This window comes from Coturnix japonica, chromosome 3 (assembly GCF_054131305.1).
Source record: "Coturnix japonica strain WE chromosome 3, WE-NBRP24, whole genome shotgun sequence".
Lineage (NCBI taxonomy): Eukaryota > Metazoa > Chordata > Aves > Galliformes > Phasianidae > Coturnix > Coturnix japonica.
Window position 1 is genome coordinate 80675718 of NC_140665.1, and position 17648 is coordinate 80693365.

Here is a 17648-nt window from a genome sequence, read left to right on the forward strand (position 1 = left end):
GAGTTTATGCTGGAGTGTGAAGAATCAATCAATTAATGTATACCTCTTCTGCTCTTCTAGCTTTCATCTAAAGAAAAAAAAAATAGATTGTTACTTTGATGCAAAAGCATTGATGTTCTTAGGATCGATTTGATCAGCTCTGCACTAATGGAAAAATAACCACTTTACTCTCCCATGTATGTTCTGTAGATTTGTTGTAAATGAATGCTTCTACCTGATTGATAAATCAAAATGTCTATTTCTTTGCTGCATTTGCTAGGTTAAATATATTAATTGATATAAAGAGCATCAGCAAAGGGGTGGTGATGGTCTTATAAACTGCAAATTATGCTGCATCACATTGTAAAAAATGACATGAAGATAAGGATGATTATAATAAATTGCTTGGTCTGACCCACTGTTTAGCAGGAGTAGAAATAAGACATCTGCTGCACTTTGAGACAGCAAATTAGGTAGGTAGCACTTTACCTGACCTCTGATTGATAAAATATTAAATATAAAATACTGATAAAATAGAGATAAATGTTAATGTTATGACTTCATATAGTTCTGCAAATCTACCTGTAGTAAAGTTATTAATACTTACAGTGTGTTTTATTATTACTAAGGAAATATTTAATAGGAATATTTAATAGAACTTGATTCATGTCCTGTAAATAGGTCAGCCAAGCGTATGTAGGCAGACCCATAATAACTCAGATGTCTTTCTACCCATACAGCTCCCTCATGTTGAAAGGTTAATTCATCATTCTATTAATGGGCAGCCCCTTAGACAGCTAAGTCCTTATCCTAAGTGAGTCATCTTTCTTTTAGCCCTATCTGTGTAGCCAGGACAGCTGCAAGCTTCCAGATTGCTTTTATACCATGTCCATTACAGGTCTGTTCTCCAGTGCCTTTCCCATCTGTCCCTTGATTCTATGCAATGCCTCAGTCAATTTAAGTATCCTAGCCCTGTTCTGCAGAAAGGCCTTCATACTGTTCCCTCCACTGTTAGTGAATCCAAGTACCACAGTGACTGTAAGGCAAGAACAAATAGCAGATTCTATCAAACTATAGTGAATCATAATGGAAAGAAGATAATGAAAATTATTTAATAAAGCCAAGATGTTGAATATGACAGATCTTCCCAACTGTTATTCAGGATCCAGAGAGCAAAGTTTTCTTACTGCTTTGCACTGACTGTATCTTCCCAGGTGTCTGCAACCACTTTTGACATCAAACGTGTGTGAAAGGTACAAAACTTTTAATTTTCTTGCCTAACTATCTCTATGGGCAAAACGATACTCAGTGTCATCAAGGCATAGTATGAGGATCTCAGTTGTCACCACCATTTGTTGGGGTAAGAGTGCAAATCTTTGGATCCTTGTTCACCTGTAATACCCTGTCCTAAGTCTATTATTCTTTTACTACTCTTGCTGTATCTCATCTTATCTCTCACAATTCCTTTATCTGGTAAAATAATTATTGACAAACTCAACTTACTTAGATTTGTCTAACTTCTCATCAGAAGAATCAGCCAGTAATTCCAAGGGTCAAGTATACAGAAAAGCACATTTAAACTTCCCTGTGTATTTTGCTCCAAATTTAGGAATTTGAATTTGGAAGTGCCCCACATGTTTTGGTTGCACTTCAAGATCAGTTTGTGTCACAGGTTTCCTAGTGAGGATAAGCTTCATGTTTGTTTTTTGTTGTTGTTCTTTTTTTGTTTTCCCAGAAAATGATCAGTATTTTTCTGCAGCCTTTCACTACAGAACTATTGATCTTATGCTGATACCTTTCTAAGTTTAAAAGCTCAGCCTTCACAGTGTGTTATTCTTTATCAGATAAGCTCTAGGAGTTATTTGCTACTAAATCTGGATATGCATTTATTTCTAAAGGTATACATTATTTTTTATTAAATTTTAATCAGTATAAAAGATCTGAAGTGGTCATACCATGATATGAAATCTATCTAAATACCCATGTTTTTCATTTGCAGAATGGACATATCCTAAGCCCTTTGTACAAATTTGTTCCAAAGTGTTTGATTGGGTTTAATGCCACTTATAGCACAAGAACTCTTTTCTGTATCTACTTAAACTTTTCAAGTCTTTTAAATTCACTTTCTTTTGTTTATGTCTCCCCTGATCCTCAAAAAGAAATTACTAAAGGGAAGGGCCTCTGTGGAGGGGAAGAACAAAAATATAAAATATAAATACAAGGAGTAAGATTAAGGGAAATTTCAGGCAAACAAAAATTTTAGAAATGACTGAAGTTCTTGACATCTCTTAAGAATCATTAACTTCATTAATATCCTCAATATGACAGAAGATTTGTTGCAATTTTAACAAAGTAGTTTAGGAAATCTAGCGACATTAAAGTGATGTTTGATGAATTGCTAATGGTTATCAGTAGCATGCTTACTGTTAGTTATTTTGTAATTGCTCAGAATTATTCACTTAATAGAGTGCCTGCCTCTGCAGTCAGGAGCATCAGTTATATGTAATTATGCCCCATCTGGAGTACTGTGTCCAGGTGTGGAGCCCTCAGTACAAAAAAGATACTGAGATTTTGGAAAGGGTCCAGAGGAGGGCCACAAAGATGATCAGGGGGCTGGAGCACCTCCCCTATGAGGACAGGCTGAGGGAGTTGGGTTTGTTCAGCCTGGAGAAGAGAAGGTTGTGGGGTGACCTCATTGCAGCCTTTCAATACCTGAAGGGAACTTACTCCCAGGAAGGGAGTAAACTCTTCGAAAGGGCTGATAATAGCAGGACTAGTGGAAATGGTTTTAAGCTGAAGGAGGGAAGATTTAGGTTGGATGTTAGGGGAAAGTTCTTTACTAGAAGAGTGGTTAGGTCCTGGAACAGGCTGCCCAGTGAGGTTGTGGATGCCCTGTCCTTGGAGGTGTTCAAGGCCAGGTTGGACGGGGCCCTGGGCAGCCTGATCTAGTAAAGGTGTATGTTTGGTGGCCCTGCTAGGCAGGGGGGTTGGAACTACATGATCCTTGAGGTCCCTTCCAACCCGGGTAATTCTGTGATTCTGTGTGTGATTCTGTGTGTGGTACTGTACCAATAACAAAACAAACAGAAAGGAAGAAGGAAGGAAGGAAGGAAGGAAGGAAGGAAGGAAGGAAGGAAGGAAGGAAGGAAGGAAGGAAGGAAGGAAGGAAGGAAGGAAGGAAGGAAGGAAGGAAGGAAGGAAGGAAGGAAGGAAGGAAGGAAGGAAGGAAGGAAGGAAGGAAGGAAGGAAGGAAGGAAGGAAGGAAGGAAGGAAGGAAGGAAGGAAGGAAGGAAGGAAGGAAGGAAGGAAGGAAGGAAGGAAGGAAGGAAGGAAGGAAGGAAGGAAGGAAGGAAGGAAGGAAGGAAGGAAGGAAGGAAGGAAGGAAGGAAGGAAGGAAGGAAGGAAGAAAAACAACAACAACAAAAACAGAAAGCTATTTCAGTATCTGAAATACTTTAAATGTACTTAAATATTCTTTTATGTTTAACAATTGCCTAACATAGGAAAAGGAGTACATTCTCGCAAGTACATGCAAAGTGATAGCAATTCAGAGCAAGAGTACACATGGCATATTAAAGAGGTGCCATTTCAAGCTTCCAACTGAGTATTTCTTAAAAAGACCCTTAAACCTTTCTTCTGTGCTTGAAATCAAGCCTTCTCACCTTAGATATGCATAGGCATTCTGTCTGGATTTTTTATTTAAGTTTGTAGATCTTCCAGCTTGCTTTAACCCCTTTTTAATTTTTTTCTAAAGCAAAAGTGCCTTCAAGCATATCAAAGTACAAGGCTAACATTCAATGTGTTTAAACTGTCCCAGTTATCCCTTTGTTTAGTTGTCATTTTTTTCTATTATTTGCCAACAGGATGTAATTTACATTATCTTGTTGGCATTCATTGTTCTGGTTCTCCTTCCCAAACCTAGGAGAAGTTGCTTGATAATGTTGTATAGTCAAAGGAAAGACAAAGGTATATGCAGAAAATAGTCTTTCAGTGAGAAGAATCATCCTCTGTGTCCTCTGCTCCATTGAGCACAGAAGAATTCTATGATTAGGAAAACAGATAAAGTTAGATAAAGGAAGCTAGGTAGATTGAATCCAGTTCTAAGTTAGATTTTGATGTTTGGCAATTATATAGAAGTCCAAACTATATTTTATTAGATTTTGCTTTAAGTTTTGTAGCACAAATGAAATACAAGTCCCCTTGTGTCTCACTCATTAAAACTTACCCATCACTTTTCTCTTGTATATTGTGATTATTGTAATTTTGTATCAGAAATAGTGTTGCCAGCAGGAGCAAGGAAGTGATCACCCATCTGTACTAAGCACAGGTGAGGCCACACCTGAAGTACTGTGTTCAGTTTTGTGCCCCTTACTACAAGAAAGTCATTGAATCCCTGGAACTTGAGAGAAGGGCAATGAAGCTGGTGGGGGGTGTGAAGCACAAGTCTTATGAGGAGTGACTGAGGCAACTGGGATTGTTTAGTCTTGAGAAGAAGAGGCTCAGGGGAGACCTTTATCACCCTCCAAAACTACCTGAAAGGAGGTTGCAGTAGGATGGGGATCAGCCTCTTCTACCGTGTCACCAACAATATGACTAGAGGGAATGACCTCAAGTTGCACCAGGGGAGATTTATTTTGGATGTTAGGAAAAACTCATTCTCCAAAAGTGTGGTTCAGCACTGGAATGGGCTGCTCAGGGAGATGATTAACTTGTCATCCCTGGAGGTTTTCAAGAAATGTTTAGATGTTGTAGAGGTAAATGTTGATGATAGCTGGACAATTGGACTGGATGATCTTGGACGTCTTTACCAACCTTGGTGATTCTGTGATTTGCTACTTGCAAAATAGTAGCATATGCTTCAATTTGTACATTTTCCAAACAGTGTGACATCACTGTATTCTGCAGGTGATATGGGTATTGAAAAATCTGTTCTACTTTCATCATCTTGATAGATTCCAAATTACCATCACCTAGAATGTATTCCATATAAGATGAAAAAATATGTTCTAATAGTCAAGGCAGAAATCAAAATATAACTACCAATAAATAATATTATGATTCTTCTTGAATTGTCACATCTAACTGTTACATGATCCTGTTCCCTTCTCTTTTGCATTAGGTTCTGGAAAGCTAAGGTAAACACTGCAGATATTTCATTCTAATGATGTATTTTGTATTCACACAGTGTGGTATCTTGAGGTGTAAGTGACATTTACTCAAAGGCAATTTGTTGATGTACTCATCTTCCTGTAAGTGGGACATAAAGTTTTATGTTCTTCATTATAGACAAGGAGACAGGCACGATGTACACCACCCAGCTGGTAACATTAGATTTTGAGTACATTACCTCGTGTGAAATGTATCTGTATTACAACACATCTCAACAGAGATGTCATAAACACCATTTTTGGGCTTTGCTCTGAAGAGTGCATTTGAGTCTGTACAGCTGTGAATGTATGCAAGGGTATATTTACACAGTCGTTTTCAATGAAGAGATTAGCAAGATTTCTGAGTTTCATTAGAGGAATTGCAAGTGTGTTTGGGTCAGTTGTAAAGTTATATGTTGAACTATATTATGAATTATTTATATTAATTTTGAATGATGTTATGTTATGGACCTTTGGTGTTAATGATCATGAGATTTACAACAAGAAAAGTCCAGAAAATTTGCTTTAATTTGACTGATATTTGATAATTAGAATGATAATAAAAAAAGTGGTCCCTATGATATCTGTGATGTAGCTATATTTAATAGTGTAACATTTCTCAACAAGCGCTTTTCCAAAGATTGCAGCTGGTTTACTAAATAAATTGTTTTATTAGGCAGACTCCCTAGACCACATTAAGAATGGTTTGTTTTTGTTCACTGTGTTAGAAGCAGTAAACTGCAGTTGAGACTGTTAGATTGGATCCTCATCCAGATACTACAGTTCAAATATGAAAACTGCAAATGATTTTTGCCATCATAAATTCATCTCCATGGTTTACAGTCAAATGCTCCTTAGAATAGAAAGAAATACATGACATTGTGCCTTGTTAATGTGCTTAGATTATATGAAATATTTTCACACAAATATATTTTATACAATTGATTATGCATAGTATAACACATTGTAATGCTGTTTTCTTCAGGTGTCTAGCTGGCTTTTCTGGACAGTTTTGTGAAATAGAAGTTAATGAGTGTAATTCATCACCTTGTCTACATGGCTCAACCTGTGAAGATCATGTCAATGGGTACACTTGTCAGTGTCAAAAAGGTAACAGACATTTGACAGGACAGTGATTAAAATTTCATCTAACTGATGAAAATTTCTGAAAATTTTAACTACAGTATTCTTATTCTGATTCCACACATTCTCATGCTTAGATCTGCTGGGTGGAATGCAGCTGTCGTGCTTCTATAGATCAAATTAAACAGCTATTGCAACTTAGGAAAGTGTAGGAGTTTTAGAAAATGTCACAATAAGCCTGTATTTTCCTGCAGTCTCAGATTTAATCTTTTCAGGACTACTCTTTCACTTATAAGGCAGTATGTCTTTAGCTTACTAGAACTACATTAATTTTAGGAATAAACTTACACCCAGATGAAACTTTATACATACATACATAAATATATATATACATATGTATATAAATGTCTAAGAGACACTCAGTAATCCTTAAAGATAATGTGCTCTTGTATGAACAGCTGACTGAAAAATTTCTGGGCTTTTCCATATAAAGGGCCAGAATTCATGATCATAACAGTCCCTGCTGACTTTCAAAGTCTGAGACATCACCATCTCTGAAAGTTATGAAATTGTTGCTATCACAGAAACATGGAGGGATGACTCCCACAATTGGGATACTGCCATCGACGGCTATAGACTATTTAGGAGAGACAGGCGAGGTAGGAAGGGTGGGGGAGTTGCTCTCTATGTCAGAGATTGGATAAACTGTGAGGAGCTCCCTATGAGAAACAGTCAGGAACAGGTTGAGAGCCTGTGGGTTAGGATTAGAGATGGGACTAATAAAGGTGAGCTGGTATTAGGGGTATACTACAGGCCACCTGATCAAGGGGAGGCTGTTGACGAGGCTTCCTTGCTCCAGATGCCTCCTTAGACTGAATGAGCACAAGTCTATGGGGCCAGATGGCGTGCATCCCAGGGTCCTGAAGGAGCTGTCTGAGGTGGTTGCTGAGCCGCTCTCCATCATATTTGAGAAGTTGTGGCTGTCAGGTGAGGTCCCGGATGACTGGAGGAAGGGTCACGTCACTCCCGTATATAAGAAGGGGAGCAGGGAGGACCTAGGGAACTACAAGCTGGTGAGTCTCACCTCCGTGCCTGGGAAGATCATGGAACAGATCCTCCTGGACAACATGCTCAATCACATAAAGAATGAGCATGTGATCCGAGACAGCCAGCACAGCTTCACCAGGGGAAGGTCATGCTTAACTAATCTTGTGGCCTTCTATGATGGAGTGACGGCGCTGATGGACGAAGGGAAGGCAACCAATGTAATTTACCTGGACCTGAGCAAGGCCTTTGACATGGTCCCCCATCACATCCTCATCTCCAATTTGGAGGGAAGTGGATTTGATGGGTGGACAACTCAATGGATAAGCAATTGGTTGAAAGGCTGCAAACAGAAGGTGGTGGTCAATGGCTCTATGTCCAGGTGGAGGCCGGTAATGAGCGGTGTCCCCCAAGGGTCTGTCTTGGGACCGGTGCTCTTTAACATCTTTATTAATGACATCAATGAGGGAATTGAGCGCACCCTCAAGCAAGTTTGCTGACAACACCAAGCTGAGTGGTGTGGTCGATATAGTGGAAGGAAGGGATGTCATTCAGAGGGACCTCAACAGGCTGGAAAGCTGGGCTCAGGTGAACCTAATGAGGTTCAACACAGCAAAGTGCAAGGTTTTGCACTTGGGCTGGAAGAACCCCAGGCACCTGTACAGGCTGGGAGGAGTGGTCCTTGAGAGCAGCTCGGCTGAGAACGACCTGGGGGTCTTGATGGACGAGAGCAGTGCACTCTGGCAGCCCGGAAAGCAAATGGGATCCTGGGCTCCATCAGGAGAGGGGTGGTCAGCAGGGATAGGGAGGTGACTGTCCCTCTCTACTTGGCTCTTGTGAGGCCCCATCTGGAGTACTGTGTCCAGGTGTGGAGCCCTCAGTACAAGAAAGACATAGAGATTTTGGAAAAAGTCCAGAGGAGGCCCACGAAGATGATCAGGGGGCTGGAGCCCCTCCCCTATGAGGACAGGCTGAGGGAGTTGGGCTTGTTCAGCCTGGAGACGAGAAAGCTGCGGGGTGACCTCATTGCAGCCTTTCAATACCTGAAGGGAACCTACACCCAGCAGGGGAGTAAACTCTTTGAAAGGGCTGACAATAGCAGGACACGGGGAAATGGTTTTAAGTTAAAAGAGGGAAGATTTAGGTTGGATGTTAGGGAGAAGTTCTTTACTAGGAGAGTGGTTAGGCCCTGGAACAGGCTCCCAAGGAGGTTGTGGATGCCCCGTCCTTGGAGGTGTTCAAGGCCAGGTTGGACGGGGCCCTGGGCAACCTGATCTAGTAAATGTGTATGTCTGGTGGCCCTGCTAGGCAGGGGGGTTGGAACTACATGATCCTTGAGGTCCCTTCCAACCCGGGTCATTTTGTGATTCTGTGATTCTGTGATCACCTATCTTTGGTAGGTGATGATATATTCTGATATTTTTTTTTAATCCCGTTGAATAATACAGATGACTTAAAAGCTTTATCATTTATCATTACCATGCTTCAGACATAAAATTTAATGAATTCCAAATGTCTTCTGTTTTTTTGCTTTGTTTTGTTTTGTTTTTTAAAGCTACTGATAATGTAAGTATATTTGAATACAGACTTTTTAAAATTGCTTTCCAGCTAAGGGCTGTAGCTTCTGTTTCTACACAATGCAGTTTCTCTCTTAAACCATTTCCTTTCTTTTCTGTAGCTTTGACTGTTGTAATCTGTCTAAACCTCCACCTTTCCTTCCACAGTATGATGATAATGCACAAATTTAGCAGGTTAGAAAGGTCAAAAATTAAGATAGATATTTCCATACACTTTCAGTTTAAATTTCAGTAGGAAAAAAAAAAAAAAAAAAAAAAAGTGGTTGGGGTTACACTCTGCACATCTGAAATGAGATTATAAGTTTCAGGGAACATTTTACCCTTGACTATTCTTAGACACAAGAGAGCTAACAATACAGTTAATTCTGTAGGTGAAGGGAAACCTGTCAAGTCAGTTAATTCCAATAAGCAAGTGTATATCCAAATTTTACTTGTTTGCTTAGCTATGTCTCTACAGTAATAAGAGTCAGCAAATATTAATTTCACAAAGAGATTTTCAGTAGAGTATGATTATAATGTCTGTATTGTTTGGGTTCTTACTTTTTACTGCTATTTTTATTTTCTAGTTCAGGAAACCACAGACAGTTCATTGTACCGTCTTCCATACACTTTATAAACAGATGTGAGGATTACTTATAGTTACTCCTAGCTTTATTTTTTGATTGACATCTCTAGATTTTACAGTTCTTCTATTTGTTTCTTTTTCTTGACAGGATGGGAAGGCTTGCATTGTGAGTTAGATGTTGATGAATGCATATCCAACCCCTGCATACATGGCATCTGTGTTCAGAGTGACCCCAGTTTGGGTTATTCCTGTTTTTGCAAGCCAGGATTTGTGGTAAGCTGCTGATATCCTTTATTCTCCTTTCCTTAACCTGACTATTTGTCGTGTGCTGTATGTAAACCTTTGCCACATTATCCTCACTTAGATAAAACCTGGTCTTCCAGAAAATTATGTATTTTTGTAATTTCTTTGTTGATTTTTTTTTAGCTCATTTTACTCCAATATTCCAGAGAACTATACACCTAATATTAACAAAAAGTAAAAAAGACTGATGTTATGTAGTGGCTTTATCAGACATCAAAGTAAATTACTATTTTACATACATATTAAGATTACTCGTATTTCAGACTATGTCATACAGATTTATGTTTTGAAAATGAGTTCTTTGACAGTAAATCAAACAAATCATTTGAATGCTCATCTCTGAGGGCTTTTTTTTTTTTTTTTTTTTTTTTTTTTCCCTCTACTTAACATATTAAAAGAATCCATTAATGATGGTTTAATGCCAGTCATGTTATTTATCTAAGATTGAAATTTTCACTCTGCCACTACCACTTTATGCTGCTTCTTAATGCAGTGGGAGATGTGTGGTAGATATCTACAATTTGAGCTTGTATTTCACCTTATTACACTCAAGTTTAACTTACTAGTATCATTTAATGTTTTGCAGTTAGTTACAAGGAGAGTAAGTGTATAATCTTTTACCTACAAAAATTCTTATTTTTCTGTACCTCTAGAACTTTAACCTTGAAATTGTTAATTGATTTACTTTTCTTTATAAATTATGACAATTGTGCTCATTTTAATATAAATTCACCATTTGATTTCTATATTAAAGACTGCAAAATAGAAGGAACAAATTGTTGTGAATAGGACTCCTATTTACCTTCATAAACGTTGTGCAGACAAGTCAAGAAAGAAAGAAGTAATTTTTCAGACTTAAGACAATTGTAGGGTTTTTTCCCAAAACAGAAATTTCTTTGCCATCAGTGAGAAAAAACAAACTGCAATAAAGCAGAAAAAACAAAAAGTCTAAAAGGTGGGAAAACGTCTGTCTTTGGTACAGGTGCTTATTGTTGGACCATGTTCAATTTGTCATCCACCAAGACAAAAGTTGCTTTCTAGTGTGTCAACCTCCAGTATGTACTGGTGAATGCAGATTTTCCATCCCAAGTGCAGTGCTTTGCATTCCTCATTCTTGAGTTTCACAACATCTTGGCATCACATTTCTTAAGCCCTTTGAGGTCCATATATTATAGTTACATAAAATAGACTCATCTGACTTATCAACCAACCATCCTTGATTGTGTGTCATGTGGAAACATGCTATGGGTTCACTTTGTCGCAATATCTTTTAATGAAGAGCTCTAGGTACGTAGCTAGGAACTGGCCTCCAGCTCAACTTTACACTGCTGATTTTTAGCAAGAGGCCTTTCAGCCTGATAGTTTAGTCAGCTTTTAGCCATCCACTCTTTTAATCCCTTTTTTACCAACTTGATTTGGGTTGGTAGGGATCTTTAAGATTATCCAATTCCAACCCCTCTGCTTTAGGCACAGACACTTCCCTTTAGAAATGGTTTCTAGGAGTAGTTAGAACACATCAGCTGCCCAGAAACTGAGGTGAGGCTGACTGGCCTGTAAATCCCTGGATGTTCCTTCTTGTCATTCTTGAAGATAGGGAAGTCATATACATTCTTCCAGTTAACAGGAGTTTCTCCCATTTGCAGTGACTATCTGTAGTTTTGTAAAACTTGTATTTTACCATAAATCATGTACCAGTGCATATAATCTGACTAAAGTTACTGATGATCCAGTGAAAGAAGGAATACAGATTTCATAGGGAGCTTCTTTGCATAGTACAATGGAGATAGTTGACACTTCCTTGCAGTTCATAGCAACTGCTGTTGTCATTGTCTTCAAAAGCAGGCTGGTACTGAAAACAAGGTCAAGATGGAGGATCATTTAAGCAACACTGTCTTTTTATTTTGAAAATACTCAGATCTTCATGCTAAAAAGAACTCATTTCATTCATGAAGTATTTATACTTCTACCCAAACAGCTGTAATGGGAAGATCATTGTGCTGTTTAGTTATTTTTTCTCTGCAAAAACATAATCTGAATGCCAGATAAAACCATCAGTGAACAACCTAGGCTAGATTCAGTGTATACTTATTTCACACCTCAGGAGCGCATTTAATTCACATAATTATTGGTGTGACAGAAATGTATCATTTCTTCCCTTTATTACAGAATACTGATTATGAAATTTTTAATGTATTATTAGATATAATATTTCTGGCTTCCAAAAAATTGTTAGTCTTGATAAAAATAAAACTCCAATTTAAAACTGCTGCTACACTTTTTTTTTTTTCCAAAGAGTAAACTACAGACCAAATATATAAAATGGTGCTGTATGAAGTTTTGTTAACTGGCAATAAGTAATGAAATACAAAAGGAAAACATATCTTTAACTTGACAATCAGAGCAATTGGAGCAATCTGTAGGTTTTCAAACAACTATGTCAGTACAGTTCTCTCTATAACTACGTAACTTCTTAAGTAGAGGTAGTACCTTTATATAAAGATGATTATTTTAATTGGCAAAGCCAGTATCTGTGATACTGTACAAATACAAACTTGTGGGGAAATAACTTTTATTGATAATTTGTAGTACTGAGTGGGAATAAAAAATAACATTTAGCTAAAAAATTTAAATATACAACTGTGCTATTAAAGTACTTGAGCAATATTTTCCAGATGATTAGATTTGCTTTTGAAAATGTGAAGATTTTAATATAAGCAAACACTTTAGAATCAAAAGAAAGCAATAATTTGAACTAGCATGACTATGAAATGCAAATTGCCTTCAAAAATGGCTTTTTAAAAATTCTCTTTCAGGGACGAAGCTGTGAGCTTAATTACAATGATTGCCTTATACAATCCTGCTCCAGTGGGTTTCTCTGCGTTGATGGAATAAACAATGTCACCTGTTTACCTACTATCCCCCAAAGTAAGAAAATGGAAATGGATGAATTGTTTCCTACTGAAATTTTAGATAATGACCTCCCATCATCGCTAGCAGTATCTATGGAACTTTGGTCTAAACATGCTATCCCTGATTTTCATACAGAAGAAGTGGCCCAAGGTAAGAGAAATATGCTTTTGAGTCATGGTTATATCAAGCCTTTTTTCCTTGCTAGTGCTTTTTTTTTTTTTTTACATGGTAAGAGTATTCAAAGTATATTTATTTTCTTCTTCAGCATATTGTTTTTCCCTTCCTATGCTATTCTTTGTTCTTGTAATTTAATCCACTGTCCTTTCTTAATTACGTGTTTATAATTGGAAAATTACTTTTTATCTCATGAACGTATTTCTCCAAAATCTCACATACCCAACAAGGAAAACTTCACTTGCTCTTAGCTTGGTTTTCAGTTGGCTTTGCTAGCGAGTAAAATTTCACATGCCTCATATAATGTTCAGGTCTCTGTAACCCTAATGCCAACCTTCCCTTTTTTCTTCCAGAGTAATTTACTTTCTGGGGACTTTGTTTTACCTTTTCAAGTTTGTATCTTTTCTGGGTGCTTATTTTTCTGTACATCTAGATACTTTTGCACTAAAAACATCATAAACAAGCCTCTTAATGTATCTGCTATTTTGATTGTTTTTAGTGTGGTCTTTTGGGGAATCTCAAAATTGTCCCTATTCTTTTATTATTTTTTCTAATATTTTAAGTCAACACCAGGTGTAACAGTTTATTTTGAAGACTGCATCTTCATTGTCACATGGTGTTATATGCATAGCATGCACATCTTTGTCTTTATACATTTTTTTTTTTTCAAAATTTTTTAATTATAAACTGTTTCAAGGTACTTACTTGTGTAAGGACTCTTGCTAGGATTTCTGTTTTTATAAGTTTTATGGAGTATTTGATTTCTGTACAGGCTAGTCTTTTTGAAGGGGTGCCTTAGGAGTTGTTTGTTTTGTTGTTGTCTAATTAATAGGTAATATTCCTTCTTGATGTAGGTAATGAGGCTGACAAAAATCCAGTTACTAAATGCAGTTACATCTGTACGTCTTCCAGAATATCATGTCATCTAGTTTACTGGTGTTCTCAATGGATATGATGTGTAATTCCTTCATTTCATATTGATTCACAGCAGCAATGGATTTAGAAAATTTAATACTTCTTCTCTGAGGTGCACCATTTGTTCTGGTGCTGGCCCTCATACAAAATATGAATAATGGGAGGGTTTGCATTTACTCAGCTCTTGAGGTCACTAAAACCACTTCTATGCTTTTATTAAAATATGATTTACAGAGTTGTATTTGCTATATACCTTCATAAGACTGAATGAGGTTTCAGTGGTCATGTAATTTGCTGCAGAATCAATTTGCTTGGGAGTTCTCTTTTTTTTTCTCCCTTCCCTTTTCCTTCTCTTTTCCTTCCCTTTTCTTTCTCCTCTTCTTTCTTAACATCTTTATCCATATACATCTGAAAAAACATATATTTCCAGCTGAGGGATACTTCTGATCAGCAATCTGGCTAAGCTAATCTGTAAACTAGGAAAAATATCACTTCAGAGTTAAACATTGTTTAGGACAGAAAAGTCAGCAGATGTTATCTCTTTGCATGTTATTTGTTTTGCTGCTCAGCTCAGTAAGAACAAAGACTAATATCACACTTGTACCATATGTGGCTACTAATACAAGTAGATACAAGATAGTACTTTGTTCCCAGTACATTTATGATAGTATCTCATTTATTACACTTTCTGTTTTTCTTAAACAACTTTAATCACTAGAGCAGCACCAGACCAGTTCCTTTGTCTGCCAGAGACACAAGTAACATTCCAGAGACTTCAAGAGAATTAAATAGCGAGTCATTGCTCTGCCTTGGATTATGGTTTACTACTGCATCTACAAGCGTGCAGTCAGTTCTCTCTTGGTTGTTGCAAAATGAATCCTGAAGAACGATCATCTGTTTTTTTTCAGGATCAGAAGAGCAACAGAGATTGCAGAGTCCTTCAATAATTACTGATTTGCCTAATAAGATATTTATTTTAAAACAGATATCTTTCCTTACTTTGTTAGTTATTCATGAAACTCAAATGCAAACATCTCTTCCTTGTTAATATCTAGCTATTACTTTTTCATAAATCAGCTAGAGACTTGCAAACATTAAATCACAGTCTACTGATTCTTGAAGTGAATTAAGCCGGATATGAGCAACATATTCTTTGACTGGAATAAAACTCTTTGATGTATTCCCAGACCAAGTTCTGCACAGCAAACAGACTCCATTTTATGAGGCATTTTGAATGAACTCAGCAATATTAAACAGCTGGTATGCACTAATGGGAGCTACTGCTATTACTTCTGGGTATTTATTTTCTTCATCTCACAGAATAACATCATCAGTGGAGCTCACAGAAATTCATCCTCATATCACACTGCAGAAAATACACACACTGATAGAACTGTACCTGCTGCCTTTATCTTTGCAAGAATCACATACTCATTTTCTATCTTGTGCCTATAGAAACCTCAGTTATAGACCCAGTGGTTGAATACCCTAAACATTTTTCATTCCCAGTATTTTGTAGTGACATCTAATGTTACTCAGTTTTATCTGTACAAACTGTCTACAAATATAAATTCATAACATATTAGTAGCAAAGTGTTTATCTTCTACCAGCTATCCTGCTTTAAGTTCTCCCTTGCAAGATATTAGCAACACTGCTCTGGAATGCATTAGCTGAGCAGACTCTATTGTTGTGCATGTTAAGGAACTTCCTATGAGTATAAACGCTTTTACCAAGACTTGAACACATATCTGCAGTGGACTCAGTTTCAGACCTTTATCAACTAATGTCCACTCTAGAGTTTCTTGTATCTTTTCAGACAACTTTTTGAGGTTAAACCGAGGTAAACGTGTCTGTCAGAGTTACAAGACACTTGAACAGAGCAACTTGTTCAATAGATATGACACCTTGCAACTCTTTCAGAAATAAGGTCATATTTAAAAGAACATAAAAAAATGTGTTTTTTTTTTTTTTGCCAATGTATTCAGAATTAAAATGTATTCTTGGCTAGAATTGTGTAAAGAAGTTTCAGAAGAAGAATTTTTTTTTTCCCCTGTGAGTGTTTGTCCATGTAGATTTTCTTGCAGATGTGCATACATAAGTAAACAGATAAAATTCTTTCTGTCAGGAATGCACCTTGTCCAAGCAGATCTTATTTTCCTGTGTATTACCAACTGGTCAAGATATGAATCAAAAATGAAGCTTGAAACCTAGTGAATAAATACTGCCTTAAGATGGGGAGGGAGTAGGCATCTGCAACCTCACTAGGCAACCTGTTCCAGAGTCTCACCTCCCTAACAGTAAAGAATTTCTTCCTAACAGCCACTCTAAATCTATCTACCCTTTTTCAGTTTCAAACCAGTTTCTCCCCAGCTTTCCTGTAGGCCCCCTTCAAGTATTGGAAAGCTTATATATGATCTCCTCAGAGACTTCTCGTCTCCAGGCTGAAAAGTCCAAGCTCTCCGAGCCTGTCCTCATAGTGAAGGTGCTCTAGCACTCTGATCTTCTTCATGGCCCTCCTCTGGACAGTGTTAATCGTCTCTGTAACCCTCTGCTGGACTCTTTCTAAGAGATTTCTGTCTTTTTTTAACTGAGGAGCTGTCACGGTGTTATCTAGATCAGTCTGTGTCCGTGACAGGGGGGCAGTAGGCCCGTGGGCCCCCCAACCCCTGACAAATGGGAAAGGAAAAAGGGAAAGGGATGTTATGATGTGTAATACCAATAGAAAAATTACAAAACCATGACAGGAGTCCAGAACTGGACACAGTATTCCAGATGCCTGTGTTTTGTATTGTGTTTGCCTGTCGTGTCAGAGATAGATGTTGGTTGAATGGCAGTAGAGGTTAAACCTTCCCACCATTATTTCATTACACATTGTTGCCATGTGACAGATGACAGCAGAGCAACTGTCTGACGTAATGGCATTTGACATGGAAGTGCATATAAAGCAAAGGGGTGTTACTGAATTTCTCCATATGAAAAAAAAAATGTATGTGTTGACATTCATTGACACTTTCTGAATGTTTATGAAGACCAAATAGTGGATGTGAGCACAGTGAGGCAGTGGGTGATGCATTTCAGCAGTGGTGACAATGACAGTGGCTTGCTTCCACTTGTCCACGTTTTTATGAGTGTGGCATGCAGACTTTTGTACATCGCTGGAAAAAAATGCAAAGTTTATGGTAGCAACTGTATTAACAAATAATGTGTAACAGAGAATTCACATTCTTTCAAATATTTTGCTCATTGTATCTGTTGTAGTTTCCATGAAAACAAATAAGAGCCATTACTTTCAGTGCAACCTGCTAATATATCTACATATGTGAGTTGTAAAAATTGGATGAACACATACCCTACTTTATACAAAGTTTATAAATTATATTTTTAGACACTGAGACATGTCCACGTGCGTAGGCATTCTGTACCCCCAATACAACCAGGTACATTCTCTACTACCAATGTGAAATGTTCTTAATAGTTTAGTCACATTGAACATGACTTTGTTCCTTTTGAAAATGACTGTCTTTTACCTTACTTCAACAAGTGCTTAGTTCAATAATTGTTAATATTCATCTCACTACTATGCTATACCTATATAGTAAATAATGCTTCAATTATCTATAAAAATTGTATAGATAGTAAAAACAAGTCACTCAAAATTTGTTAATGCCATACTTTCGAATATATAATCTAATTTGTTATAGCTTGATGCAGAATGATCAGGAAATTAGAAATGAATATGTGGCTAATTTACAGTGTAGGATCGTTTTTTGGTATGAATCCTATATGACATAATTAAAATGGTGATAGTGGGGAGATGCACTCTTATATAGTGAAATTTGGAAGAAAAAATTAAGAAAGTACAGAAGGGATACATTTAACTAATTCATGATAATATCTCAATCAAATATGTGTAAAGTCCACAAAAAGTGAAATTATAGAAGTGTGCAATA

The 17648-nt window shown here is 37.2% G+C and overlaps 1 protein-coding gene across 2 annotated transcripts in view; it reads left to right on the forward strand.

The window, feature by feature from the left end:
• Positions 1 to 17648, forward strand: part of EYS (EGF-like photoreceptor maintenance factor) — a 779301-nt gene that overhangs the window by 441304 nt on the left and 320349 nt on the right. For both annotated transcript variants that reach the window (XM_085543820.1, XM_085543821.1), the window contains 3 exons: positions 6112 to 6236; positions 9544 to 9668; positions 12512 to 12758. In XM_085543820.1, the coding sequence (XP_085399946.1) occupies positions 6112 to 6236; positions 9544 to 9668; positions 12512 to 12758 (497 nt within the window). The remainder of the gene's footprint in view (positions 1 to 6111; positions 6237 to 9543; positions 9669 to 12511; positions 12759 to 17648) is intronic.